We start from the raw sequence: 23,630 nt of genomic DNA, 5'->3' as shown, positions 1-23,630 counted from the left end.
CACCTTACAGCAAGTAATAATCAGCACACATGACTATTGAAAAAAATCACCTCATCGTATTACTAATTAGGACAGGGATATGCAAAAGCAGGGAAAAGGGAATGTGTGTGTAAAGGGAAACAACACGCTGATTCCATATGAACCATTTATTGAATAAATACATGCATCATTATGTAGAATTACATGAGCTAAAAAGGCAATCTGTACAAAATCGATTACCCTTTGTTCTCATTTCAACTCTCACCATTTGCTGCAGCTCTGATAAAGGATTCAAGACAGAAAATGAAAATTCTTCAAATCCAAGTGATATGCATGCTGATTTGAGTTCACGTTATACCACTGCTATAATTAAGAAAGCTGGTTTTGTCGTCAGTGAAGCAGAGTAAATCTAAAAACAGTTTCAACAGTAGAGAACATGTGTTGGTACATACAGGTAACAAAGCTTGTTTTTAGCCATTTCTTAAATATCTTCATATGTTCATATTTTAAGGCACATGATAAACAAGAACTACATGAAAAGCTATCAGTTGATATTGAATACATTGATTTGATAATGAGGTGCAATTTAACCCAGAGGAAAGTCGTGTTTGTCCTTCCTACTTCCATATGAACAGAACCACCAGAAGATGGTAACTATGATACAGAGGTTTGTTTCCACTATCAAAAGAATCAGTCTCATCTAGGCACTCATATTCTGATCCAAATTCACTCAAGAGAACACTTCTAAAGAGTCTGGCATCCGGGGCCGATTACAGTCAATAGGAATTACTCTTACTGAATTACAATAAGTGCAGAGTCTTCTAACATCTGTCCCCAGACTTCGACTTGAAACACCACATCATTCAAACAGCCCATTTGTTGGCTATGGATCAAACTCTGAGGAGTCACTGGCCAAGATGAACAGCAAAAGTCCTTCTACCTTGGGCTGAACCAAGGAAAAAGACAATTATGGCAAAGTCCTGCACTTAGACCTCGTTTATTTAGATCACCTTTCGCTTCCTGCATTTTCATTGCATTAACAATGATTCTGTCTTTCCATTCTTAACATTTTCATGAAGAACTAGCAAAGAAAATACATATTTCATAATATATTACATTCTGTATGAACAGATGAGTGTATGTATATAGTTGTACATTCCAATATAGAGTGAAGCCTTCAAATGGAAATGATTTCTTACAAAGAACCTCTCTATTGCTGAGTCCATCAGAAAGTAACAGTAGCAAAATTTACAGTTTAAGTTTGTTTGCTAAAATTGTCTTGTATAAAATGTGGCGATAAGAAGGCCATCACTGTATAGAGGTGTATGTGTGCATGTCACACACATCCATGACAAATGTTCATGTTAAACCAAATTTCGACAAACTGAAATGAGTCAATTCTTAAACTTGGAAAAGACAAAAAGCTACATCTATGGTAGGCACTTTGGTACATCTAGTAACGTAGGCATATTCTACATCTAGAATTAAGGTTCTGTCAGTAGTCTTACAATAAAGCTAATTTCAGGAGTTTACTATTCTGCTTTGAAATTCTTTCTTGGCTGGGAGATCATTCTGGAATCTTAGCTAAATAATGTCCTTTATCTGTCTAATTGCATACTTATCCAAGAATGAGGGCGTTGGCTCTGAAAGAGCTGAACTGTTCTCTTGGATTCTTAATGCACATTTTTATAACAGTCTGAGAAAACTTACCAGAAAAAGAAAAAAATCAATTCTGAATACAAAAAAATTTCCCATAGTTCATAAAATTAAGAGTTATGAGCTCAGCTGTTTAGGCTGACCCTCTCGCTTCAGCTCTCAACTGTCTCCTTTTATCAGTTTGTGCTAATTGCATCACTGCCGCGGCCTCGCAGCAGCTGTGGCGATGCTCAGCAGAACGCCAGGATCCCTCAAGAACCTGGTGGGCACCACTGAAGTGCATTTTCTACATCCAACAAACACACTAAGTAGCAACGAAGCAACTGTACAGACAGTTTTGACTCAGTTTCACACTCTCTTACCTATTGGTGTTCCATTTGAGTATTACAGAATGTATAGCATAATATACTATTTAGCACAGTTTTGTGTAATAAAATAACATACGACTTGTATGTATGCCTACTATATGAACTTACATTGCAAGCTGATTTGTATACCTTTTAAATTGGTGAAATGTGGCAGCAAAGACAGTTCTAAGTGGTCAGAGACTTTGTTTCTATTACAAAAAAACCCCATGTCCTAGTATCTTTGAAAGGTCACATGTCTGGTACTACAGAGTACCAGAATAAATAACAAAATCCAAATGAACCTCTATAATAAAACTGTACTGTTTGATATGTTTGCTCCATTAACTAAAAACGCAGATTTAAAAACTGTGATTAATGGACCTCATCCTCTGTTTATGGACCTCATCCTCTATTTATACAATATTTATAGAATTCTCTTTTTTGTTTATAATATTCTATAGCATGATCTTTCAATAATACATTTATATATAAATATTAAAATGCCATTGTTTTGTACATTTTAAGCTAGCCACAGTGGGCCAGGAACACAAAGTAAAAAGGTTCTTCTGCAGTTTCTTTTTGAAGAATATCACAAAATGATTAAGACCATTGTGCTGCAAAGACAAAAGAGATTCACCTGAAGAAATTAACATGCATTTACAAGAAAATATGTATATCCTTTATCTAATTTTCTTCTGAATTCAAACCAGCATGAAAGAATTATAAAAAAATAGTATATATTTACATGGTACAGTATACCTTGGTGAGATATAAAACAAGGCAAGAAAACAGCAGAACATAATCTTTTCACTTTATAATAGGTACAGCCATCATAAAGATAAATTTAAACACAAAAGGTTACTTTACTGTACTATTGCACATGACAGTAACACATAAAATGGTTTTGCAAATTAAAATACAAAGTTTAACAATGAGAAAGGCTATGTCTATATAAAATGGCCAAGTGTTATAAAATTATTGGGGATGTGTCTAAGAATGAAGTCAGTAAAGCTATAAAAATAATATTGGTACATCTGTGAGAAGAACGCTTTAAAAATATATAAAGGTTGGCAAAATTCTGTGTGGTGAATTCCAAGTATCCACTGGCCTAACTTGCACCATGTGGCCTTGTACCATCTTCTGTTAAATCATACCTGGAAAAAAAAATAATTACATTTAGCATGTATTATTAAAACTATTATTAGCAGCCCAGTTATTAGTATGTAGTATTATTATTATTAAAGGAAATATACTTACCACTGGGTCCAGCCTTTAGCAAGTTCTTCAGATGCCAGAGGTATTAATACCTGTGGAAAGTTAAATTGGAAAGCTAAATTAGAAATCAATGCATGATGTCTGCCTTTCATTCTTTGTCTTTTAAAGATCAAATCTGACAATCCTGTAAACTACAGTGTAAGCAATGCCATTAATAAATACTACATTTTACATCCTTGTCATCCTAGCTATCTGCTCGGCCTGTAGTTTCAAGTTGCTGTTTTTAACCTAAAGTCTATATCCTTTAGTGAAAGAGTCCCAGAGCACCTCACAGGCTGAAATTCTGAACACAGCAGACCTTGACAATGGTCATCAGCTGATTTGTTTATGCCGAGAGCCTTCCTGCTAAACAGGCAAATTAGGAACAGCACTCCCCATGAACTGACCACTATTCCGGTATCTCTCATCCTCTTTACAGAGCTCTAACGTGTAAATTTGCAAGCGTGTAGGAATTACTATTCCTTTTCCATGCTCCAAATGTGTAGGTAATAGAGCGATTTAATGAGTGCCTACAGAACAGTGAAGCTGGTTCTGGCATTGGGAACGTCTCCAGTAGCACCTCTTTCTCATGGATGTTACAATCTGTAATTTTAATTACTAAACATACATTTGTTCCGTGTGCTTCTCTAAGTACTCTTGCTTGTCCTTCTAGTTTTGTCTGAACATTTTCTGAGATACCACCTGTTTTCCACTAGTTATTTTCTTTTTTGGACTGTACGATTAATAAGTCTGACATGCAGGTTTCTTTTGTTACTGAGAGCCCTTTCCTAGAAGAGATCACTGCCTCAGTTTCTGACATCTGTCTCTGCAGTTTGTTCCTTCCCTTACTGAAGCCTGACATCGAAGCCATCTATCATTTTTAAAAGCTTTGTACCTGAATCGGGTGCTTCAATCAATGCTAATAATCTCATCTCACAAGAGGATTTGCGTCTTACATAATAACATGCTTTATTAACAGAATTTGCTTGTTGTCAACTTACTTTGCCAAGTAGCCCTTTATCTTTGGACAAGAAACCACCACTGTTCTTCACTGCTACATCTAGTGTTCTTCTCTGCACTTCAGGGAGGGAAACACTGAAATCAAATCTGACAGGCAAAATGATGCTTTAGAGAGAATTTTGTACCTGAAGTGCAAGTTCAGTTCCTACAGCTAAACGACAATTCAAATCATAACCAAACAACCCCCCTCCACCCAAATGAGGTCTGAGATAAATGAAGAAAAAAAATCCCAATGCTTTGCCTAAAATTTTTCTTCATACTATGATCAATGTCAAATGTTTGAGAATTCTGTTACCTTTGGTCTCTAGAAGCCACTGGTAAAACAAAACCCAAACAGAACAAAACAAGGAAAAGGTCAAATGCTGACTCTACAGAGAAGGAGAATGGGGAATCCTACTGTCTTGGCAGCTCAGTATCACTGTTCTCCAAAAGGGAAAGACTGGTCAGTCTTACTGATCCCTGGTCCTGTAGAACCCTTGGCTCCTTTTCTTTCTAGATCTGAAACTTCAGGAAAGCAAGGGCAAGATCAGACCACAATCTACATCTATTTCTTACTATGGTTCTTAAACACCTTTATTGCTTTGTAACACATTTTACTTGGAAAGGCACAGTAAATATATCTGTTACCTGCAATAAACAGGAAAGAGCTGCTGTACCAGGAAAACCTACCAGAGCGTCTAAATAATGCTTACAGATTTCCCCTGGACAGAATGGACTGAAGTGTTTTTTTCCCCCAAATTAAGTTTCTGTCCATAGAGAAAGATCTTTATTGTTAAGTGATATGTGAGGCAGAAAGGGGCACACGTCTGAGGGAAACTACCACCAGACAGCTGAGTGCAAAGATAAGGATTTTTTTACAATATAACGTTGCACAAGCTTGCACAACTTCCAGCCTACAGACGAGGGTATAAACTACGGGGAAATTTCCTGACTCCCTGGATGCTGAGAAGTGCCACCAAGCAGAGGGCCCGGGTGATGTGATGATGCACAGAGGAGGCAGCATCGTCAGACAGGTGATGGGCCCGTCAGAGCCAACGTGCATCCTGGCAGGACAGGATGGATCCCCACAGCATCACCCGGCTCAAAGGCACTCGAGTGCATGCTGCTTCCCAACTACCAGCACAACAGGGATGGAATCAGCTCAGGGCAAGAGAGAAAACAAGAGAGAAGTGGCTGGTAACAGAGCAAGACGGGCTGTAGTGACAGGAAGGAACAGAAGGATGGGAAGAGCTGCTAAAGCAGAAGAGAAAGGTATGACCAAGCCTGGTGGGGACAACCAGAAGTTGCAACAGCTCATTTATTCAGGTAAGCTGAGAAGTCTCGATTTGACAGCTTTGAAATTACATGATATAAAACTGCTATACACAGTTTAGAACATACATTTGATCGAAAACTGGGTTTAATGTCTTCTTTGATACATGTGTTTTTCTTCTTCCTGATCGTCTCTTGTCAGGCAATAAATACATTCGCACGTATGGATCAGATCCTTCTTCTGAAAATGCTATTAGATTTCTGTAACCAGTGAAAAACAAGGAAAAACACTTAAAAAATAAATGAGACATTGCTGAACATCAGTTTCTACACTACTGTCGCTTAATTTAGTACATGAATCTGTTGTGGGATACCCTGCACAAAGCATGATATGCAGGATACAGCCCACAGCTAATACCAGTGGTAAAGAAGAACTAAAAAAATGCCAAGCAAGAACTTGTATAAGATCAGATAAATGGTGAGCAGACAGCAGAGGTGGGAATGCAATGTTTCTTAAATTCCCATTAGAAGTTTAGATATGGCTTTCAAAAAGTGGTGTGTTTTTGTCATTCCATGCAAAATTCAGTCTCTTAGAGTCAGCCTTTGGATGCTGCTGATAAAAATCTATGTGCTGTTTTCATTTTGAATGACAGAGGCCTAAGAGACAAATACCAAAATCAGAGCAAAAGTTTTGAAGTTTTTACCGAGTCTGAGTATAGCTCTGAGTGTTTGTGTATTGACACAATTAATTACAATAAGCATGTTATTTTAAAAACAACAAAGATCATCCAGACAACCAAATTATGAGGATAATTCAAGATGCGACAACATTTACAAAGCAAGATGCGCAGAAATGAAATTGGGTATTTTCTGCTCACCTGCAGGAATGCACAACCACAATCAGTTTGTTCCTTTGTGAACTATGACGAATCGTTAGCTGAATCTGTCCTAATGGAGACTGGCCCAGAGTTGTTCCACTGCAGGAAAAAGTACAACACTATCCTTAGTTTTCTAAAACACATATTTAAACTAAGACCTAAGTGAAATATACGCTGAGTTTTCCCAGAAATTATGTACTATCTATTTAACTTTTTGCTAATCAATGTGAAAGAAGAGAGAACGTTAGCATGTGAGCGTATTTTCATCCGTTTCTCGTACTCTAGTTCCTTGCCCAACAGCTCAGCTCTCCAAAATAAGTGAGGTATTCTTGTCTTGTCAGCTTCGGTACTCTGAAAATCACCATCAGTAAAGAACTTGCTTACCCTGCAACAAACACTAAAGCAGTATCTAGGAAACTGGAAAGAGTAACAGTGCAAAATGCACTGAAAACCTCAGTGATGGGCCACTCTCACCTATGGCCAGGAGGCAATCAGAAGACCAGCTCGTTCTTTTCTGAATTCTCTAATGTAGAAATATAAATATCCTTGGCTTAAAATAGTGATACTTAAACCCGCTTACTGTATTAAAAGCTCCAGACACAGTATAAACACAGCCATTTTACTTTTCTGTTGGTTATGCCACATTGAAAATACGATTTAAATCAATTTACACTTCAATAAAAAGCAACCACGATGATAAAGAATTTCTGTTTTAAAGAACGGCAGAGTTCCCTCATCTCTACAAAATGTGTATTTTATTCTGTGTAAAATGACTATGAGTATTTTCTGTTTCACACAGGACAGAACATGGCACGCTGGGCATTTCTCAGCCACCCAAAGGATATCTCATCCTCAAGGGAGAGGCAATGCCTCTTGCATGAGAACCCGCTACAAAGTGATTGCAGAATGCTCCATTAATTTTCCCAAGTCATTCACTTTAAAACTGGAATAAAGCATTTCAGTTCAGTATTTTCTTAGTAAAAAATAAAAAATCAGAGCACCTAAAAACATGGGGCCTGCAATAAAGGATGTCCTTAGGTGTAGCTTTACCACTCTTCTTAAATAAAAAGGTATTAAATTTGTGTATTAAATAAGGAGTAGTATTTCAACATTTATCATCATTAAGTTTAACCCAGTTTCAGGCCAGAAAAGAGACTGACAAAGTGAATACAGCCGAGGACTATAAGGATAAATGAGGGACTGGAGCACATGAGCAGATGGTGAAGGAAAAGGGTTTGTACAAATGCCAACACAGACTCAAGTGCAACCTTTCACCACTAAAACCAGAGATTACAGAGAAGACTGAAACAGACTCCTCATGGCTGTGCACAGTACAACAAGAGGCTGCGGTCAGGTTGCAGCAAGATAAATTCCCATTGGAAACAGAGGAAAAGACCCAAACATTTTCACAGTGGAGTGGTTAAGCACTGGAATTGCTGAGAAAATCTACAGAATCTCCAGCCTTGGAGATACTTGACTCATTTGGACAAGGCCCAAGAAACCTGATCGAACTTTGAACTGGGTTTGCTTTGAGCAGAGGGCCAACAGCACTCCAGAGGTTTCTTCCAACCAATATTGCTCTTTTGATTCAATGAACTCTGATAAAGATGAATTGGTTCAAATGAAAAACACAAATCTTTCTACTTCGATTCACAAAGCTACATGAATAGGGAATTAATGGCTTCCATTCTCCTGTTCGGAGCAGACTGGCTGCTCAGCTGTCTTTATTACTGGTAAGTATAGCTGCCCGTTGAGGCAAGTAAAGGAAAATAAAATAGAGAATTTAAGAAAGCGTGGCTGCAGCAATCCTCATTAATGGAATAGTAACTGACTATTCATTTAACAATCTTTATAGTCAACTATCCCTCTGAGTAATCTAAAAAAACCCAGCTATATTCAGCTTAATTGGCTTAATACTAATGCTAATAGGATTCAGTGGTGGGCAACTATTGCCATGAAACTGATTTATGTTTTACAGAAAAATATCCTTCTCTTTTGTCACGCTGCTCTTTATAGCACTGCACAGTGTAGCTATGAGAACAGGGTGGACTTTATCTTGGAGGGGGATTGGACTGGATGATTTTTCAAGGTCTCTTCCAATCCCTAACGTTCTGTGATGCTGTGATCATTGCAATAGTGAGGTAACTTGTAGTTGCAGAATATATCTAACTGAGGTACCAGGGGAAGAAGAAAATCACAATGGCTAATCTTCAAATGCCAGTCTCAAACTGCAACAGGAAAAAATAATACTGAAATGCAAACTAAGGACTCTTTTTTTTTGGCTGCACTGATGACACTTTCTATAAATCAACTTAGAAGTATTGCAAAAAGAAGTAATTAACAGCATACTTTTCAAGCTGCCTTAGTCTTTGCCGTAGCTCCTGTGTGGCGATGGGCAGAGATATGTCTGAGGCGATGCTGGGAGTGGGTTCTTTGACCGAGAGGTGGCTGGGAGAATAGGAGAAGTTAGAAGCATGAAGACTGGAGGAGCTTCGGCTGAGATCTGTTGGCCACTGCGGGCTGGCATTGGGAGGCTGGCTTTTGTCAGCTGTATCAGTCTTTTTATCGCTATCAGCCCCTGGGGAAGCTGGAACTGTTTTGTTTGAATCAGGTGCTGGTGAGACAGGAACCTGAGGCTTAAAAGAGGATTTCCTTGCATCTTTGGAAAGAGTTGGCCTTTTTACTTGGGCTGAGTGTTGATGATCTGGAGATCTTGCTTGCTTTTCAAGAGAAAGGACCTAGATATAGTAAAAATACATACAATATTACTATTTTCCAGTATAAAAAACAGGAGCAAATTTGTTTCTACGGGAGTACTGGTTGGTGACAAGTTAAGTTCAGACACTAATGCAGGACCAAAAATATTCACACACTCATTCTAAAATAGGAAACCTTTTGCAGAGCAAAACACAGCTCCATCTTCTCTTTGGCAACTGCAGCACTTTAAAGCAATTTGAAATTCTCCATTCTTTTAGAATTATTCCCATTATTCCCTTCCCATACTTAACACACTTAGGTGCAAGTGCTATTTACTTTGCAGATCTACCCACCTGGAAAGCTCTTTTAGAATAGTTTTTCCTCTAATATTTTGACATCTAATGTTAAATCACAAGCTTTTCTCACTCATTTAACTTATTTTCTCTTTTATAGGTTATTTTCATGTATTAATGACAAGTAAGCAAGAAAACACTTTAGAAACAAATAACAGAAGGTAACAGAAGTCTGACTGTTTGCAAAGAGATACACTGCCTTATTAAACCAAATAATTTAGTTGAGGAAAAGAAACAAACCAATTTTGGGATATGCAAGTTTCATCCTCAAAACTTTCATATGCTTGGAATTTGGTTTGAATTTTCCTAGTACTGTGAAGGTACTTCCTTTCCCTATAAACTTCATTCTTTTTAAACCATCATGACCTCAGTTCCATTTCTATAAGATAAGGGTGATTTCACTGATCTGTAGCCTACTGAGTCATAAGAGAACGTGGAGCAATTCAGATTCCAAATGTGATTTCTGAACCTAAAACCACGGGGAATCTCAGTCTTAATTATAATGCAGCGGTTTTGTTTGGAGAATTCTCTGGTTTTGAAATAGAATGTACTGAAATTAGAAGTTACCTTTGTGTATTTGATAGCACTGCCACAACTAAGGACACCTGGCATTGTGACACCAAAGGAAATGTACTATCTTCTTCATAAAGCCAGAAGACCAGAAGTCACAATAGCCTTAAAAGGCTTTCGGATATTTACAATGGAAAAAAGATTGAGAGTACCCTGAGTGCAATCTTCATGTTTATAGTGCTGTTTGGCCCGGAGTTGCTCAGGTGGAACCGCTGATGCATAGTTAAATCTTCACTCTCCAGCAACTGGCTGAGGGGCAGCTTGAGGTTCCCCAAAGAACACTGGTGCTGCTCATCCCTCACCTGAAGGAACACAGAAGCCAAGTCATTTTGTATCATCTGCTTTGTAAGAGTTCAGAGAAAGAAAAGGAAATGACAGTTTTATTAAAACAAACAAACAAACAATATTAAATGTAGGTTGTTCTTAAACCAAACTTCCCTGATCATAAGATTACTTTGCACTGAAGAAGGAAATAACAAATATACTCAATGCCTAGTTTCTTCATCGCTATCTTCTACAGCAAAAGCAAGACAGAAAAACAACCATCACAGCTACATCTACCTGACCCTTGACCAAATAATTACATGGTTAGAGTTCGAAACAGGTATAAATTTATTGGTTTGGTTTGTTAAGTAAGACAACCATCAACTATGTTTTTCTGGTGAGTGACTGGTTATAGTCTTTCTTCGTTTTAGTGGTAAATGCAAATAAACATTTCATAGCCTGGACTATAAAACCCCTTTAAGTATAATTTTAAATGGCAATCACAATATATTTAGCCTAATGTCATAACAGCCTGTAACATCTGAATGTTACTACTGAAATGTCTTAGAAATAAAGGTATCTAAAGAGAGTGAGACAACATACCTCAACTTCAAGATCTTGTCTTTTGGGATTGTGTACAAAGAAAGTGAAGTTTTCCTCCCATACCGGTTCATTGGTCTTGTATCGAATCTAAAGTTAGAGACAGGAAGCATAAAAATTACCAAACATTTTTGTCTAATAAAGCCAGTGTCAAGAGTTGAAGACATTTTTTGTTTTGGCTTTGCAAAATTAATGTCTGAAACCTGACACATTTAGACAAAGGCCAAGTGGGATCTACCCAAGGCATGTATAATACCACATGTAAAATTATACACAGGACATGTCACAGAATATGTTTTTCATTAAAGCTGCTGCATGTAAAGTAAAACTCCTGCTAAAGAACCTTTATGTCACACCAGTCTATGAGCAAATGCAAGGCCTTTTACTCCCAAATCTCCCAACTTTCAGCAACCCCTTTATTGGGGGGGGGTGTGGAGAAAAAAGTGCTCACAAGAAAAGCTGTCTCCAGGAACAAAGGACCTCAATTTCTATCTCCATTCCCTAATAAGTATCAAAATTAAGACCATATATAAGATCTGGTTTAGGCTTTGTGACAAATTTTGGCACGATATGAAGCCACTAGATTAGATGTCCTCTCCTTTTGGATACACTTTAAAAACAAAACATACCCATGTTACATACATCTACCTATCTAGGTATCAATTCACCACTGCTATTTTATTTTAAAGAGCTATTTGAAGGCACAGAGGTTGGTTATGCACGACAGGTATGTCGAATGCCTTGGGTCAAAATCAGAGGGATCACCATCAAGACTGACCTCATGCCAGGCATCTGTTACAGACCACCCAGTGAGGAAAAGGAGATGGGTCACACCTTCTTCAGATGACACCAAGCTGTCTCAGGTCTGCAGAACCAGGTTCTCACTGAGAGCTTCAACTACTCTAATGTTTTCTAGGAAAGCGGCACAGAGGTGCACAAGCAATGTAAAAGTTTGTTTTAGGAAAACACTGTGTTATGGTTGTTCTCGGTCACTGGATGTGTTGATTCAGAGTGGTGCTCTTCTGAATCTCCTACTTACAAATGAGTAATATTGTCTTGGCTACAGTGACTATAAAAATCACAGAACTTAAGATCCTAAGGAGCATGAGGAAAACAAGGAGCAGAATAAAAGCTCTGGACTTCAGAAAAGCAGATTTCAGGTTGCTCTAGGAACTGTCAGAAGGGGTTCTGTGAGTATCCTACCCTGGAGAGCACAGAAGCTCAAGGGCACTAGAAGACAACCTTCTCAAAGCACACAAGTGTTCCATCCATCAAAGCAGCAGACATAACAACAAAGTAGCCTGGCTCAACTACAAGCTCCTGAGAGAAACACAGCACTTTGGCTAATCCAAGGCCCTAATTTAAACAGGAGGTTCAAGCAGATGGTCTTCAGTCGTCCCTTTTGACCTGGGTGTTTCTATAACTCCTGTGATTCTGTTAAGTTTTCAAATCTTCATCAGTATTTTGAAACCTGCTGTTTAACCACAGTTACTTGCACAATCACTACTGTAGGATTCTTAGTTGCAGATCAGAACCTACTGTGGAAAGACATCTACAAATAGTTAAAAATCCAGTCTCTACTCATAGACTGTTCAAACTGAGTAAGCACCCAGTCAATCCTTGGCTTCTTGTTGGCAATTTCAATTCTGGTGGTAACTGTTAGCACACTGGATACGCTCAATGGCTTGATGGCCAATGCCAAGCACACAGAGACAACAAGTCTTTGTAGACAGAGCCAAGGCGGTTGAGTCACCATCCCTGGAGGGGTTTAAAAGATGCACAGATGAGGTTCCTAGGGACGTGGTTTAGAGATGAGGTTCCTAGGGACGTGGTTCAGGGGTGGACTTGGCAGTACTGGGCTGACAGTTGGACTTGATTGCAAAGGTCTTTTCCAACCAAAATGGTTCTATGATTCTATAAGTATAAAGAGTAGGAACTTACCTTACTTTCCTGTGCCTTGTGTCCAACTGACAGCAAAACAAGTGGGTTGGGATTGCTGTTTATTTTCTTTCCTGACTGGTAACGAAAAAGAAAAACTTTGCCTTCAGAAAAAAGCAAAACCTCTCGCCTCCCAAACTTAAATGGCTGCATCTTAAAAATACAAATCCTATGCATTCTACTCTATGTTGATCTATTATTCTCAGTATTTTATTTAACAGCCTTGAATGGCAGACTAGCTAGTAACTCAAGAACACATTTACATGAAGGCATCCAACTAACCTAAATACACTGAAGCAAAATGCTACAAGTAAGCAGGAGGTTTAGACTCCTTTCTGTTTTCTTTGAACGATTATCCTTTAATAAGCATTACAACCCCCAAAGCTAATGAAGGGTAGTTAAAACTGCAAAATGAAAACTGCATGCGGATGGGAGACATGGAGAAAGCACAAAGTCAGGAAGCTGGCTGTATTTACATTGCAGCAGTAGTATTAAATTGGATGTGATATCAGAACAGAATATCAGAATATTGATATTCCCCCCTTTCTGGTTTGGGGAGAAAGAAAATGCACTATAATGTACCTGATGTGTATTTCTACAGTTTACCAAATACTCTTTTATTAGAGAATCAACCATGTGCCATATCTGAGCCTTGCTCACCAGGTGTATAGCATTACATCAAACTGCGAAAATAAACATCAGTTTAGAAACACATTATATATGTAAAGGAACATTCCCAACTACAAGTTTGTTTTACAAACTTTAAATTAACCTAACACAAATTTAAGTCAGAAAGAAAAGTTAGACATGAAAGTTAACCATCTCAAGCAGGTGTTAATGCAGTTTAAAAGGCCTAGAAAATATAGTATACATGGTTAATGATATCCTTTGAATTCTACCATGTAGGAAATTGTGCAGATCAGGTATGTAAACAGAAAGTTAGTTAAAATCTACTTAATGCATGTAAGGTCACAATTACAACCAAGTGATTAAAGTATTTTATATTTTAAATTAAGAATGTGCATGTTTTAGGTATTTTTGAATCTAAGCTTACATTTTGGACATCATACTCCCACAAATATTACTTGACTTTAAAGTGACGCACTGCTTATGACCATACTATCCTTTAGAATAAAAGCTGTTAAGAAAGCACTCCTTTCTTGGATGAATGCTGCATTTCTTTTTTTTCATTATATCTAATTGAAAATATTGAGCTCTCCAAGACAACAGAACCCGAAGGTTTAAGGAACAGAAAGAAAAGCAGATTATACTCCAGCTGCTGGTGTTTAAAGATGGTCGGTGAGATTTGTTTCATTTTTAATTTGTACAGAGACTACAGAAGTTGACAAAAAGACCCTGTCGCTTCTGCTTATATGTAAATATCATTTTAATTCCTGCCAAATGGGCAGCAATATGTACACACACAGAATGCACCTCTAACACCTGCGACTGACAGAGCTGCTCTTTAAAATCTATCAGAGACTCTTGTGTCCAAGCTGAGTGGAGAGCTCAGCTTCTGTCTTCTCGGTTTGCCTCTCAACTCTACACCTTCCATCAAAAAACTGCGCTAAATTTCTTAAGCATTTATATAAAAAAATACGTAAAGCCTTCTAAAGACACCTAGCAGAAAGATTATTTCAAAACACGTCAGAGATGGATTTTATTGGTCAAGTCACAGTTGACCAATATCACTCAGTGTGTAAAAGATGATTTAGCTTTCATGTCAGCTTCGTTCTTCAGTCACTTCAAACAAGTTCTCAGGACTATTTGTTTTTCCCCAGTCTTCTAAAGCAGCCTCCACTGATCTAAAATTCAAATTACCACAGATGACAGTATTTTACCAGTATCTTGACCAGTTCTTGAAACCATATTTGAATAAACCAGAATTGCACTAAATATATATATATAGTAACAGAAGTTCCACCCACTGTTGGAAGAGAAGTGTTGCGGGCATTTGTGCATTTCCATTTACTTTTGTGACCTTAAATGGACAACTATATTAGTTTTACCTTTAGGGCTTTCTGAACAGCAGCCTTCTTCAAGCCATCAGGGTTAAATTCTAACGGATTATGCTTTTTAGTCAGGAGAGAATGAACATAGGAAGGGTTAATAAGACATGCAATGAAGCAATTTCGCTAGGTTAATTAATTATGACACGACAACATAGGACAAAGTGGGGGGAAAAAAAAAATCAACCTAAAAAAGCCCAAAAGAAATTTCAAACAAAACAATGAAGGAACCACAACAACAAGAAAAAGTGTGACAAAACTTTCTTTTCCTCTTGTCCTCTCTAAATGGTTGTATTCTGCTTTAAAACTCATATAACTCAGTTTTAGTCCACTCATATTTCCCTTACCAGGATTTATTGAATGCCTGATGTTTTACGGACTGCTTACTAAATGAACCTTTTCAAAATTTCATTAAGTGCATTTCACAATATAGAAACTTCTCTAGTAATTATGTTAATGGGTCCTTTTATGGGAGAAAGGACTATGCCAAAATTATTGATAGGACTTAGTTCACTATAAAAATTCAAGTCACTTGAGCCTCTTCAGCAGATGAATGTACAAAGACTGTGTGCTAACTAGAATGAAGGTCTGCTACTTAGTTGAATAACATGCAAATACAGTAACAATAGGAATTTGAACTGATTTAGCAGCAAAAAAACCTTTGACTACTTGCCATTAATTAAGCAAATTTTTTAATTCTACTTTAAGAATAAGATTGTTCTTGAAGGGGCACATATGAAGTACAAAAATGTTACAGAAAATTTGCATTCAACTCATAAGAAGTAATTTCAGGAAATACGATTTTGAAATAAAACAGACTTTGAGGTAGCACACTTAGGCTTTTTCTTTAAATACAATATTTTGTTTCAAGAGAGAATTCTGCTTTCAAAGTTGTGTGGCAAAACAAAAAATTGCGTAATGGTCCTTTAAAACATGCTGTTCTGTGGACAGGAACCACCACTATTAATGCTCTTCCAAAAGAAATGCCTTCCTGAAATCCAAATCCAAAAGTGACTGAACTTTGAAGAGAGATTTAACATTTGTGCAGAAATACTTAACATTTTCGTTTGGAACGTCATACCCTGAAGTTGGCCAAAATATATGATGAGATTCCTGGCATTCAGCTTTAAAGTTTCTATTTCAGAATGAACATACAATATGATGAAACTGGAGAAGACCAGAAAGAAGGCTTGGGTGGCTTTGTGGGATTTTTAAAAATCATTATTTTTTAAAAAAGTTAAAGGATCTTCCACAGCTATTTATCTGATAAGTTAGGGACTTACTATCATACTTAAAGGTCCTCAAAGATGTAGACTTGCACTGTACCCATATCAATCCTAATGCTTAACTACTCTTTCCATTAGCAAAATTTTTAATGCCAAACAGGTCTGTTCCTTGCTGGAGCACAGCTTCTGGTTTTCTGACAAACATGAAAACTCCACTTTGTTTGGAGCAGCCTTGTATCATTACCATCCCCAGTTCATCCTAGCTACTCTTCCCCTGCTCAGCACCTTTGCTGGCTTTCTCATTATCACCACTGCTGTCCTCCAGATCTTCAGTTGCTGTGGCCAAAATCAGGGCCTTAGCAATGGCTGAGCAGAACAGAAGGATTAATCCATACATCTTACAGCCTACATTCCTTTTTCCATACAGTGTTGTGTTTGTCTTTACAACAGCGTTGTACAGCATGACTGCCGATCTCTTTCTGCAGAGCTATCCAGCAGACAGCTATTTCTATCCCATCTTTATATGGGTGAAATGACCGTTCTCTATGGAAAAGTATTTGTTTTTCCAGATCATATCTGCAATTCATCAAGGTCATTTTAAATCTCAAAGTGCCCCTCAACTTACTGGCCATCTTTCCTTTACATTTGCACCTGCATATTCAATACACGTCCCTTCTCCCCCTATATTATTATTTCAAGGAATTTTAAAAGTCAAGAACAAACCTATGTGATCAATTATAAAGGCAGGCAACCAATGATTCCTGGACATTGAACATGTCTCAATTCCTCTGGAATCATAGCAAGGATAGGCCAGAAGGGACATCGGCTGGGGCAAGTATGTTTAAGCCAGACTTCAGGTTTCAAGGGAAGGAGCTGCAGGTCCATGAGGATGTGGCTGAAAGGCTGGGCAGGAGGAGACTAGGAGAAGAAAAGGGAGTATTCAATATAAAAAGCCAAGGAAAGGTCTTGCTTTGGGTGACAAAACCATTCTGAGTGCCTCTGAAGTTATAAGAAAAGGGGATGGGTATCCAAGAACTATACTCAGAACTGACACAGTGGAATAAATAAAATTTCAGGCTAGCATTCTGTAACAGCCAGTGACATTTGCGGTAAATCCTAATAACAAACCCATAAACTACAACACAACAAGCTGTTTTGTTATTAAGGCAGATCCTAATTCAATATGCTTTGGAGTACGACTTATTACTTCTGTTGACTCACTCGATCTTGTTTGGGTTTAAAATAGGGCTTTAGAAATATCTAAATCTGAGTGCATCCTCAATTGATAACCAGAATACAGTCACTGACCTGTAAAAGCTGATTTAAAATATGAATAATTTATATGTTATATAGACACCAAATTAAAAATGTTATGAGCTAATGATAATGTATCATAAAACTAGTGTTACTTGCTTTCAGAACACTACTCATATTCCTTAATTTCAGATAAATCAGATTTAGATGGGTAAATGTCTGAATTAGGTGTCATGAATCTACATTCCCAGTAGTCAATAAAACTGTCTAGAAAGGTACAGAGCACTCAGAGCTCTCTGAGGATTTTCGTCTCCCTATAGAAACTGAGCCCCTTTTTTACACTCCCCCCTCTTTCAAGTAACTCAAGTTACACAGCAGATACCTGAACTTGCAGATGGGAATGTTTGCATAAAAGATGCCCTGAAAACAAGGTGCGGTTTTATGACTGCTGGAGCTGTCATTATCTCTGGGCTACTACAGCCCTGTCTCCTGGTCTCCAGCCAGAAATCTCCTTGCTGCAAGACGAGCGCCCTTGCAGCTGCGGCACAGGGCGGTTAATGCTGCTGCTGCTGCTGCTGCAGAAACCAGACCTGGCTCTTGTAAAGCGGGTGCTGTTCCACTCTGACTCACTAATCGCTTCGGGGATTTGGAAACTTTTGTCCAGTGTCTAAAGAGATGCCGTTATATGTAGATTACATGTCCTAATGTGAAGACCTTAAGATCAAGGAAAACATTAGGGCTACGTTCTATATCACGCATTTCAATTTTTAATAAAATACTATTATTTTTAGGATGTATCTAGTATTTTCAAACCTAAAGAACCAGCAACTGCTTATCAGTTTTGGCACCAAAATAATTGAACCATAGCTTAAGAACTGCACTTCTTACTGATTAACTTTTCTAAAGATTGGTAACAGATGTAGCCTCATCTGGGTGTTCCTATTCTGGCAGGGGGATTGGACTGGATGAGCTTTCAAGGTCCCTTCCAATCCCTGACATTCTGGGATTCTGTGAGATGTAATTTTTTTGATACTTCACCATGAACTTTACAGAGAAGCTAACTGAAAGGACCACAGAAAAAGGTTTTGTTGGGGTTTGGGCAGGGCAGGGGGGAAGGTGTTTTAAAAATCCAGGTTTAAGATACGAGCGAAAGCCAACAGCCAGCAACAAATTTATCTGCACAATCTACAATGGCTTCCTCAGCTCCCTCTGGCCAAAGAGTTTGTATCTGAACAGATTCTCATTCTTTTTGAAGATACCAAGGTTGTGTTTACAGATATAAGCATAAGACATTCAGAGGCTCATTAGTTCGTAATAATCTTGTAATATTAAATTCAAGTGAAAAATATGAATTGGTGGTTCTTCCTAGCCTGGATTTTCCTGACTACAGACTACTTGGAAAAAAAGAAAAGGAGCTTGGGAATTTGCAAAACAAGGAGCATCATGGAGTGAAATAGGATTTACAAGGGAATTTACAGTTTGGGGAGCACAAATAACCACATCCATTTTTAAAAGCAATACTTGAACCAGTGTGGAGAGGTTGCAAGTTCTTACAGACATTAAGTGCATCACCTTTTAAAGAAACTACAGGGATGTTGGCTGCAATATTTCTTAGCTTATTTCTCTGCAATAAAAGCCAACAATTCACCAGCATACTGTGTGCTAGGACAGTATGCATTTTATTTCTCAATGAATCAGCAATCCAAGTTAAATGTGAGAGCTTTTACAACAAACTTATCTTGGGTTTTTATCATAAAAAGTTAATTACTTACCCAATGATATGCTGATCAATGAAATTTAAGTAGCCTTTAAAATGCAATAAAAATAGCACAAAAACAATGCACACTTGTTGAAACCATGCAGCAAAACAAATTGCATGCTCTCATTCCACTAGAGTGAGTGGCTTTAGTAGCGCTAATCCACACTCTGGCAGAGAAAAGGTACAATACAAATAATACCAGAGAACTCACAAATAGTGCTCTATAGAGTGAGGTAGTGTTTTCACAAAAGACTAGTCCCGATGCTCTCCTCTCTTTTAAGTATCCACACCCAAAGTTTCCCTCGTAGATACTCTTAGGAAGATGGAAATGGAAGGAGAAAGCAGAGTGATGGGGTTGTGGCAGAATGAATGCATAAGCAGCTTTACTACACAAAAAAGTTAAGGAACACAGTCAAAGGATTCCAGAGAAAACAGCAGATAACAAGAAGTAAGTTAATATTTGTCATTACAAATACTTTCATCTGTTAAATGACTTTCTGTAGTGCAGCAAGGTGAAAAGTCTTTGCATTTTTATTTTTTATTGATTATTCAAATATATTAACCCACTTTCCAAGTTTACTTTTGCTAGTGGAGATTTATAGGGCAAATTCAACTAAGTACATTTAGAGACTGCCCTTCTACACCGCTTCTGTTTCACTTGAAACATATTTCAGATAAATCAGCGCAGTGTCTCAGAAACCCACAACTACGATGCATCTGTGCCAAAGAAATGCCTGTGCTGGGATTATTCACCATAACGCAAACAAAACAAGACTGACGACAAGATCAAAAATGTAGCAGCGATAAGCATTAACTTCAGAAATCCATTTTGAAGGTAATAAAAAGTACTTATTCATCTAGAACATATTTCAGCTGTAACATTCAAGTTGTGGACAAAAATCTTCAAAACTATTAAAAGCAATCAGTGTAATTTTAACAGACTTAATTCTCTTTGAACCTTTTGCTCCCCATAAATACAGGCAATCCAAAAGTGATGAATGTTGCTATTACACTACACGACCCCTTTAAGTGAATATGAACACAACATGAGAAGCCAGCAGACTTTTATACTTAGTCTTGCAAATGTTCCATATTAGGATCAAACGGACATTAAAAAAAGCTCTAGTCCCTATAATTCACTGCAGTCTGTCTAGCAGCTCCGTGACATTGTTTAAGCATTAGATTTCTAAGCGTTTTAGAAAATGTATATTCAAAACAGGAAGGGAAAAAACTAAATTTATGAGCAAAACTATATTTATTTGCTGGAGAAGCTAATCTAATATAGAGAAGGCGACTTGTACGGAAGAAAATCGGAAACTGTGAATGAAAGAACTTTAAACTATTTGTTTTAAGTAAGAGGCCTTCGTGTATTTTAACAGAAACGTTAAACCATTAACAGTTTGAGTAAAATTCAGTAGTTGAACAAGAAAATACAGAAGTGGTTTCAATTTAATCTATTGCACAAAACATATGGCAGATGGACTCCTTGTGTGTGTTGGAGTATTCTGATACTGATGTTGAACACATAATAATTCTATTCTGTCTCTGCTTATTCTGTGCTAGAATAATTCTACACTTTTACTACCAAGTTAGAGCATTCCCCTGAACTCAATACAGTGAGGTTGAAAAGATAACGCAGGACTCTGTTCCAAAAAAGCTACATCCTTTTGGCTTTTAAAATAACATATAAATACTACTTCCAAACACTGCTCTATGCACCTCGGAACAGGCTTGAAATCACCAGTGATGTGAATTGTTCAGGCTGCTAAGGTTTCATTTGTTACCACACTCTGTCTCATGCAGCATTTGAACTTCAATTTAAGATGAGTGGACAGATCTGCAAAATGCATGCCAAAAAAATCTGAGGCTTGAAAACTTTATTCTCTCATTAGTATTTTAGTCAGCACTTCCAGAATTTCTCATTCTAACAGCAATGCTGAAAAACAGCAAAACCCAGTGTCATGCGTCTCACATCTATTTATGGTAGGGTTTACTTTATTACTGCTATGTGATGGAACCACTATTTATTTCTATGTTTTGTATAAGCAAATAACCAATAGCCCAAATAACAACCTGACAGAAATCTCAGACAAGTTTTCTGCCACTGTAACATCCACTGGACAGTATTAATTTTGTGATGAGGACCTCAGGATCTTCAAATCTACCCCAGCTACCCTAAACCAAAATAGGTTTACCTGAACTCAAGCAATTCAGCCTTTTCCCAGTAGGTTCCTTAAAATTCCCCATGCTAATCCCATACTATTTATGGAAAACACTGTGTAATAAAAACATGCAGCCTCTCAAGTCCAGGAAAGGAGCATTCTTTAAAGAAAAATCACACTGATAAGAGAGTAATGTTTTATTAAATATATATATCTATAATACTATACTGCTAGAAACGTGGACCTTACATTACACGTTTTGAAATGAGAGAAAGTATAGAAAACGTGGCATAATGTGTGTTAGTAAAGCAGTGTGCCATAGCACCGAGCAAGACATGCTGGAAGTACGTGGGACATACCCATGACAAAAGAGTTTATCCATCAGAATGTAACTTACAGGCAGGTTTCTTGCCGAGTCCAAATAGAGAATAAGCAATGCAGAAGAAAGCCCATCATTGGCTTGGTCTTTATCAGCTCTAATGCTTGTTAGCACCTAAATCAACAACATACTGTAAGCTTTTCTGAAAACCAAACATAATTATTATTTCTCTCCTACACTCCTGAAAAGTATTTTCAAACCATCTCCCTAATGCAAACATTCACAAATGAACACTATGAAGCATAAAAACTAACTTTTCAAAACTCATAAATATTTCAAACGCATTTTAATGGCAATTTCTGCCCCATTTACTAATTCCTTTTTTAGACTGGACAGATTCTAATAGCATATCCAGCTTTATCTCCCAGGCCAATGAAACGTTAGCTGATATTCTCAAACCTTAATACTAAGAGAAAAGAAAAGGAATGACAAAAGCATTTTAAAATCCCATGCCACTAGAGCACATCGACAGTTATGAGGATGAAATTTCTAAAACACAAACAGCTTGGAATAAAGTTACAGGTTTATCTGAATTCACAACATCTAGAGAATCAAATTACTTACATATTTAACAACAACTAAAAACACCCCACAACAATTAAGATTAGGACAAAAGTGATGTGTTCCTTTAATACCTTGTCTAGGTTTTCAGCAGTTGGCATCAATGTGAGCCATTCCAGTTTTAAATGCAATTTTCCTTTGGACACTTCATCCAAAGTAAACCACTAAAAGCGAAGCAAAGTAATGTGAAATAATCAAACACCAAACCAATCCATGATTGCAATTGGCTCTTCAGGACATGTAGGAAATGCTAAACTCTACTAGAAATCTTATAGCGCTGAAGTCCACATAACCTGAAGAGATCTGATTCATTGTTTAAAATGGCCTTTAAAATATTACAAGACAAAATAACAAAACCAGCCATATAAACCTTGACGTTATGTAGTAAAAGCATTTTTAAAATATCAAGAGCATTATTTAAGTTCTGTAAAGTTGTTCTGGAAATACAAACCTTGCATAACATTACTATAAAATCTCTCTTACATATAGGACAAAAAGCACTCTGCTAAGTCTAACAGTAGTTAAACTGGGCAATTCTACTGCAAGAAAAAGCTCTCACCAAATATATAAGTTACTGGTTTTTGCATTTACATAGTAGTCATCTTAAAACCCCAAGACAGAAGAATGGCATTATTCTACAGATCTCACCAATTCAGGTATCCCTTAAATCACTGTACTGATCATCGGGGAATCTATTTCTAGCATTAGGTCATTCGTGCACATGAAGGAACTATGCTCAGAAGAAAATAGTAATTAAAGAAGAACTATCTATACAACATATGGATTTTTTTAACCCAAACTTGCTGAACACTTACCTCATCTAGAAGACGCTCCTTTTCAACTTCAATTAAATCTATCATCAAACTAGAAAAATAAAACAAAACAAAAGTGTTTTAGTCAAGACGCAAAAAGATCCAATAGAGAACTCCAACCCCAGCCCGTGCTTGCTGAGTATCCAGGCTTCCTCTGAGACCAAAGGAGCAGACTAGTGTTCTTTTAGCCCCGAAGAGATGAAGAAGTAGGGAATAAAATGGTTGAATGAAGAGGAATGCAGGATAACAGAAAATGTATCTATTCTACAGCCCATCTGGCACAATATGGCTCGCACACATAAGACCAAACTCCCAAAACAGTGCCCATATCCTAACTACCCACTGGAAACAGCCCCTGGCCACGTGCTATGACTGAATTCATGCTTTGGCATTGTCTGGGAGAGCACTAGTTCACACGAGCTGAAAATGTACCAGGGAATTTGCTAAAAATCAAACAGGGCAGCCAACTGCATATCATTACATGGACATTTGTTGTGGCTTTTTATTTTATTAGTCCTGAAGTACACATTATGCCACTTTCCTCCCCTCCACTTGAGTGTAAGGTTAGGAAAGTGCAAAGAAAAGCCTTTGTACTACCTACTTCTTTAATTTAATGAGAAGTAGGTACTGTTGCTCCTGTTAAGAGAGAAGGGGCTGGAAA

General features: G+C 37.5%; 1 protein-coding gene across 4 annotated transcripts in view; it reads right to left on the bottom strand.

Annotated features, from left to right (window-relative positions):
* Positions 1 to 131: 131 nt before the first annotated feature.
* ESYT2 (extended synaptotagmin 2) overlaps positions 132 to 23,630 on the bottom strand; it is an 83,558-nt gene continuing 60,059 nt past the window's right edge. The window contains exons 11-24 of one of the 4 annotated variants that reach the window (XM_065830049.2): positions 22,973 to 23,021; positions 22,232 to 22,321; positions 21,615 to 21,710; positions 19,267 to 19,368; positions 14,817 to 14,879; positions 12,811 to 12,885; positions 10,873 to 10,959; positions 10,158 to 10,307; positions 8,735 to 9,123; positions 6,386 to 6,484; positions 5,637 to 5,768; positions 4,238 to 4,343; positions 3,240 to 3,289; positions 132 to 3,136 (exon numbers count right to left, since the gene is read on the bottom strand). In XM_065830049.2, the coding sequence (XP_065686121.1) occupies positions 3,091 to 3,136; positions 3,240 to 3,289; positions 4,238 to 4,343; positions 5,637 to 5,768; positions 6,386 to 6,484; positions 8,735 to 9,123; positions 10,158 to 10,307; positions 10,873 to 10,959; positions 12,811 to 12,885; positions 14,817 to 14,879; positions 19,267 to 19,368; positions 21,615 to 21,710; positions 22,232 to 22,321; positions 22,973 to 23,021 (1,534 nt within the window). In that variant the 3' untranslated portion in view covers positions 132 to 3,090. The remainder of the gene's footprint in view (positions 3,137 to 3,239; positions 3,290 to 4,237; positions 4,344 to 5,636; positions 5,769 to 6,385; positions 6,485 to 8,734; positions 9,124 to 10,157; positions 10,308 to 10,872; positions 10,960 to 12,810; positions 12,886 to 14,816; positions 14,880 to 19,266; positions 19,369 to 21,614; positions 21,711 to 22,231; positions 22,322 to 22,972; positions 23,022 to 23,630) is intronic. The other 3 variants (XM_071805315.1, XM_065830050.2, XM_065830051.2) reach the window with 3 other exon arrangements.

The sequence above is a fragment of the Patagioenas fasciata genome, chromosome 2, assembly GCF_037038585.1.
Source record: "Patagioenas fasciata isolate bPatFas1 chromosome 2, bPatFas1.hap1, whole genome shotgun sequence".
NCBI lineage: Eukaryota > Metazoa > Chordata > Aves > Columbiformes > Columbidae > Patagioenas > Patagioenas fasciata.
Note: the sequence above shows the minus strand (reverse complement) of the source record. Positions and strands in the feature narration are given on the sequence as shown.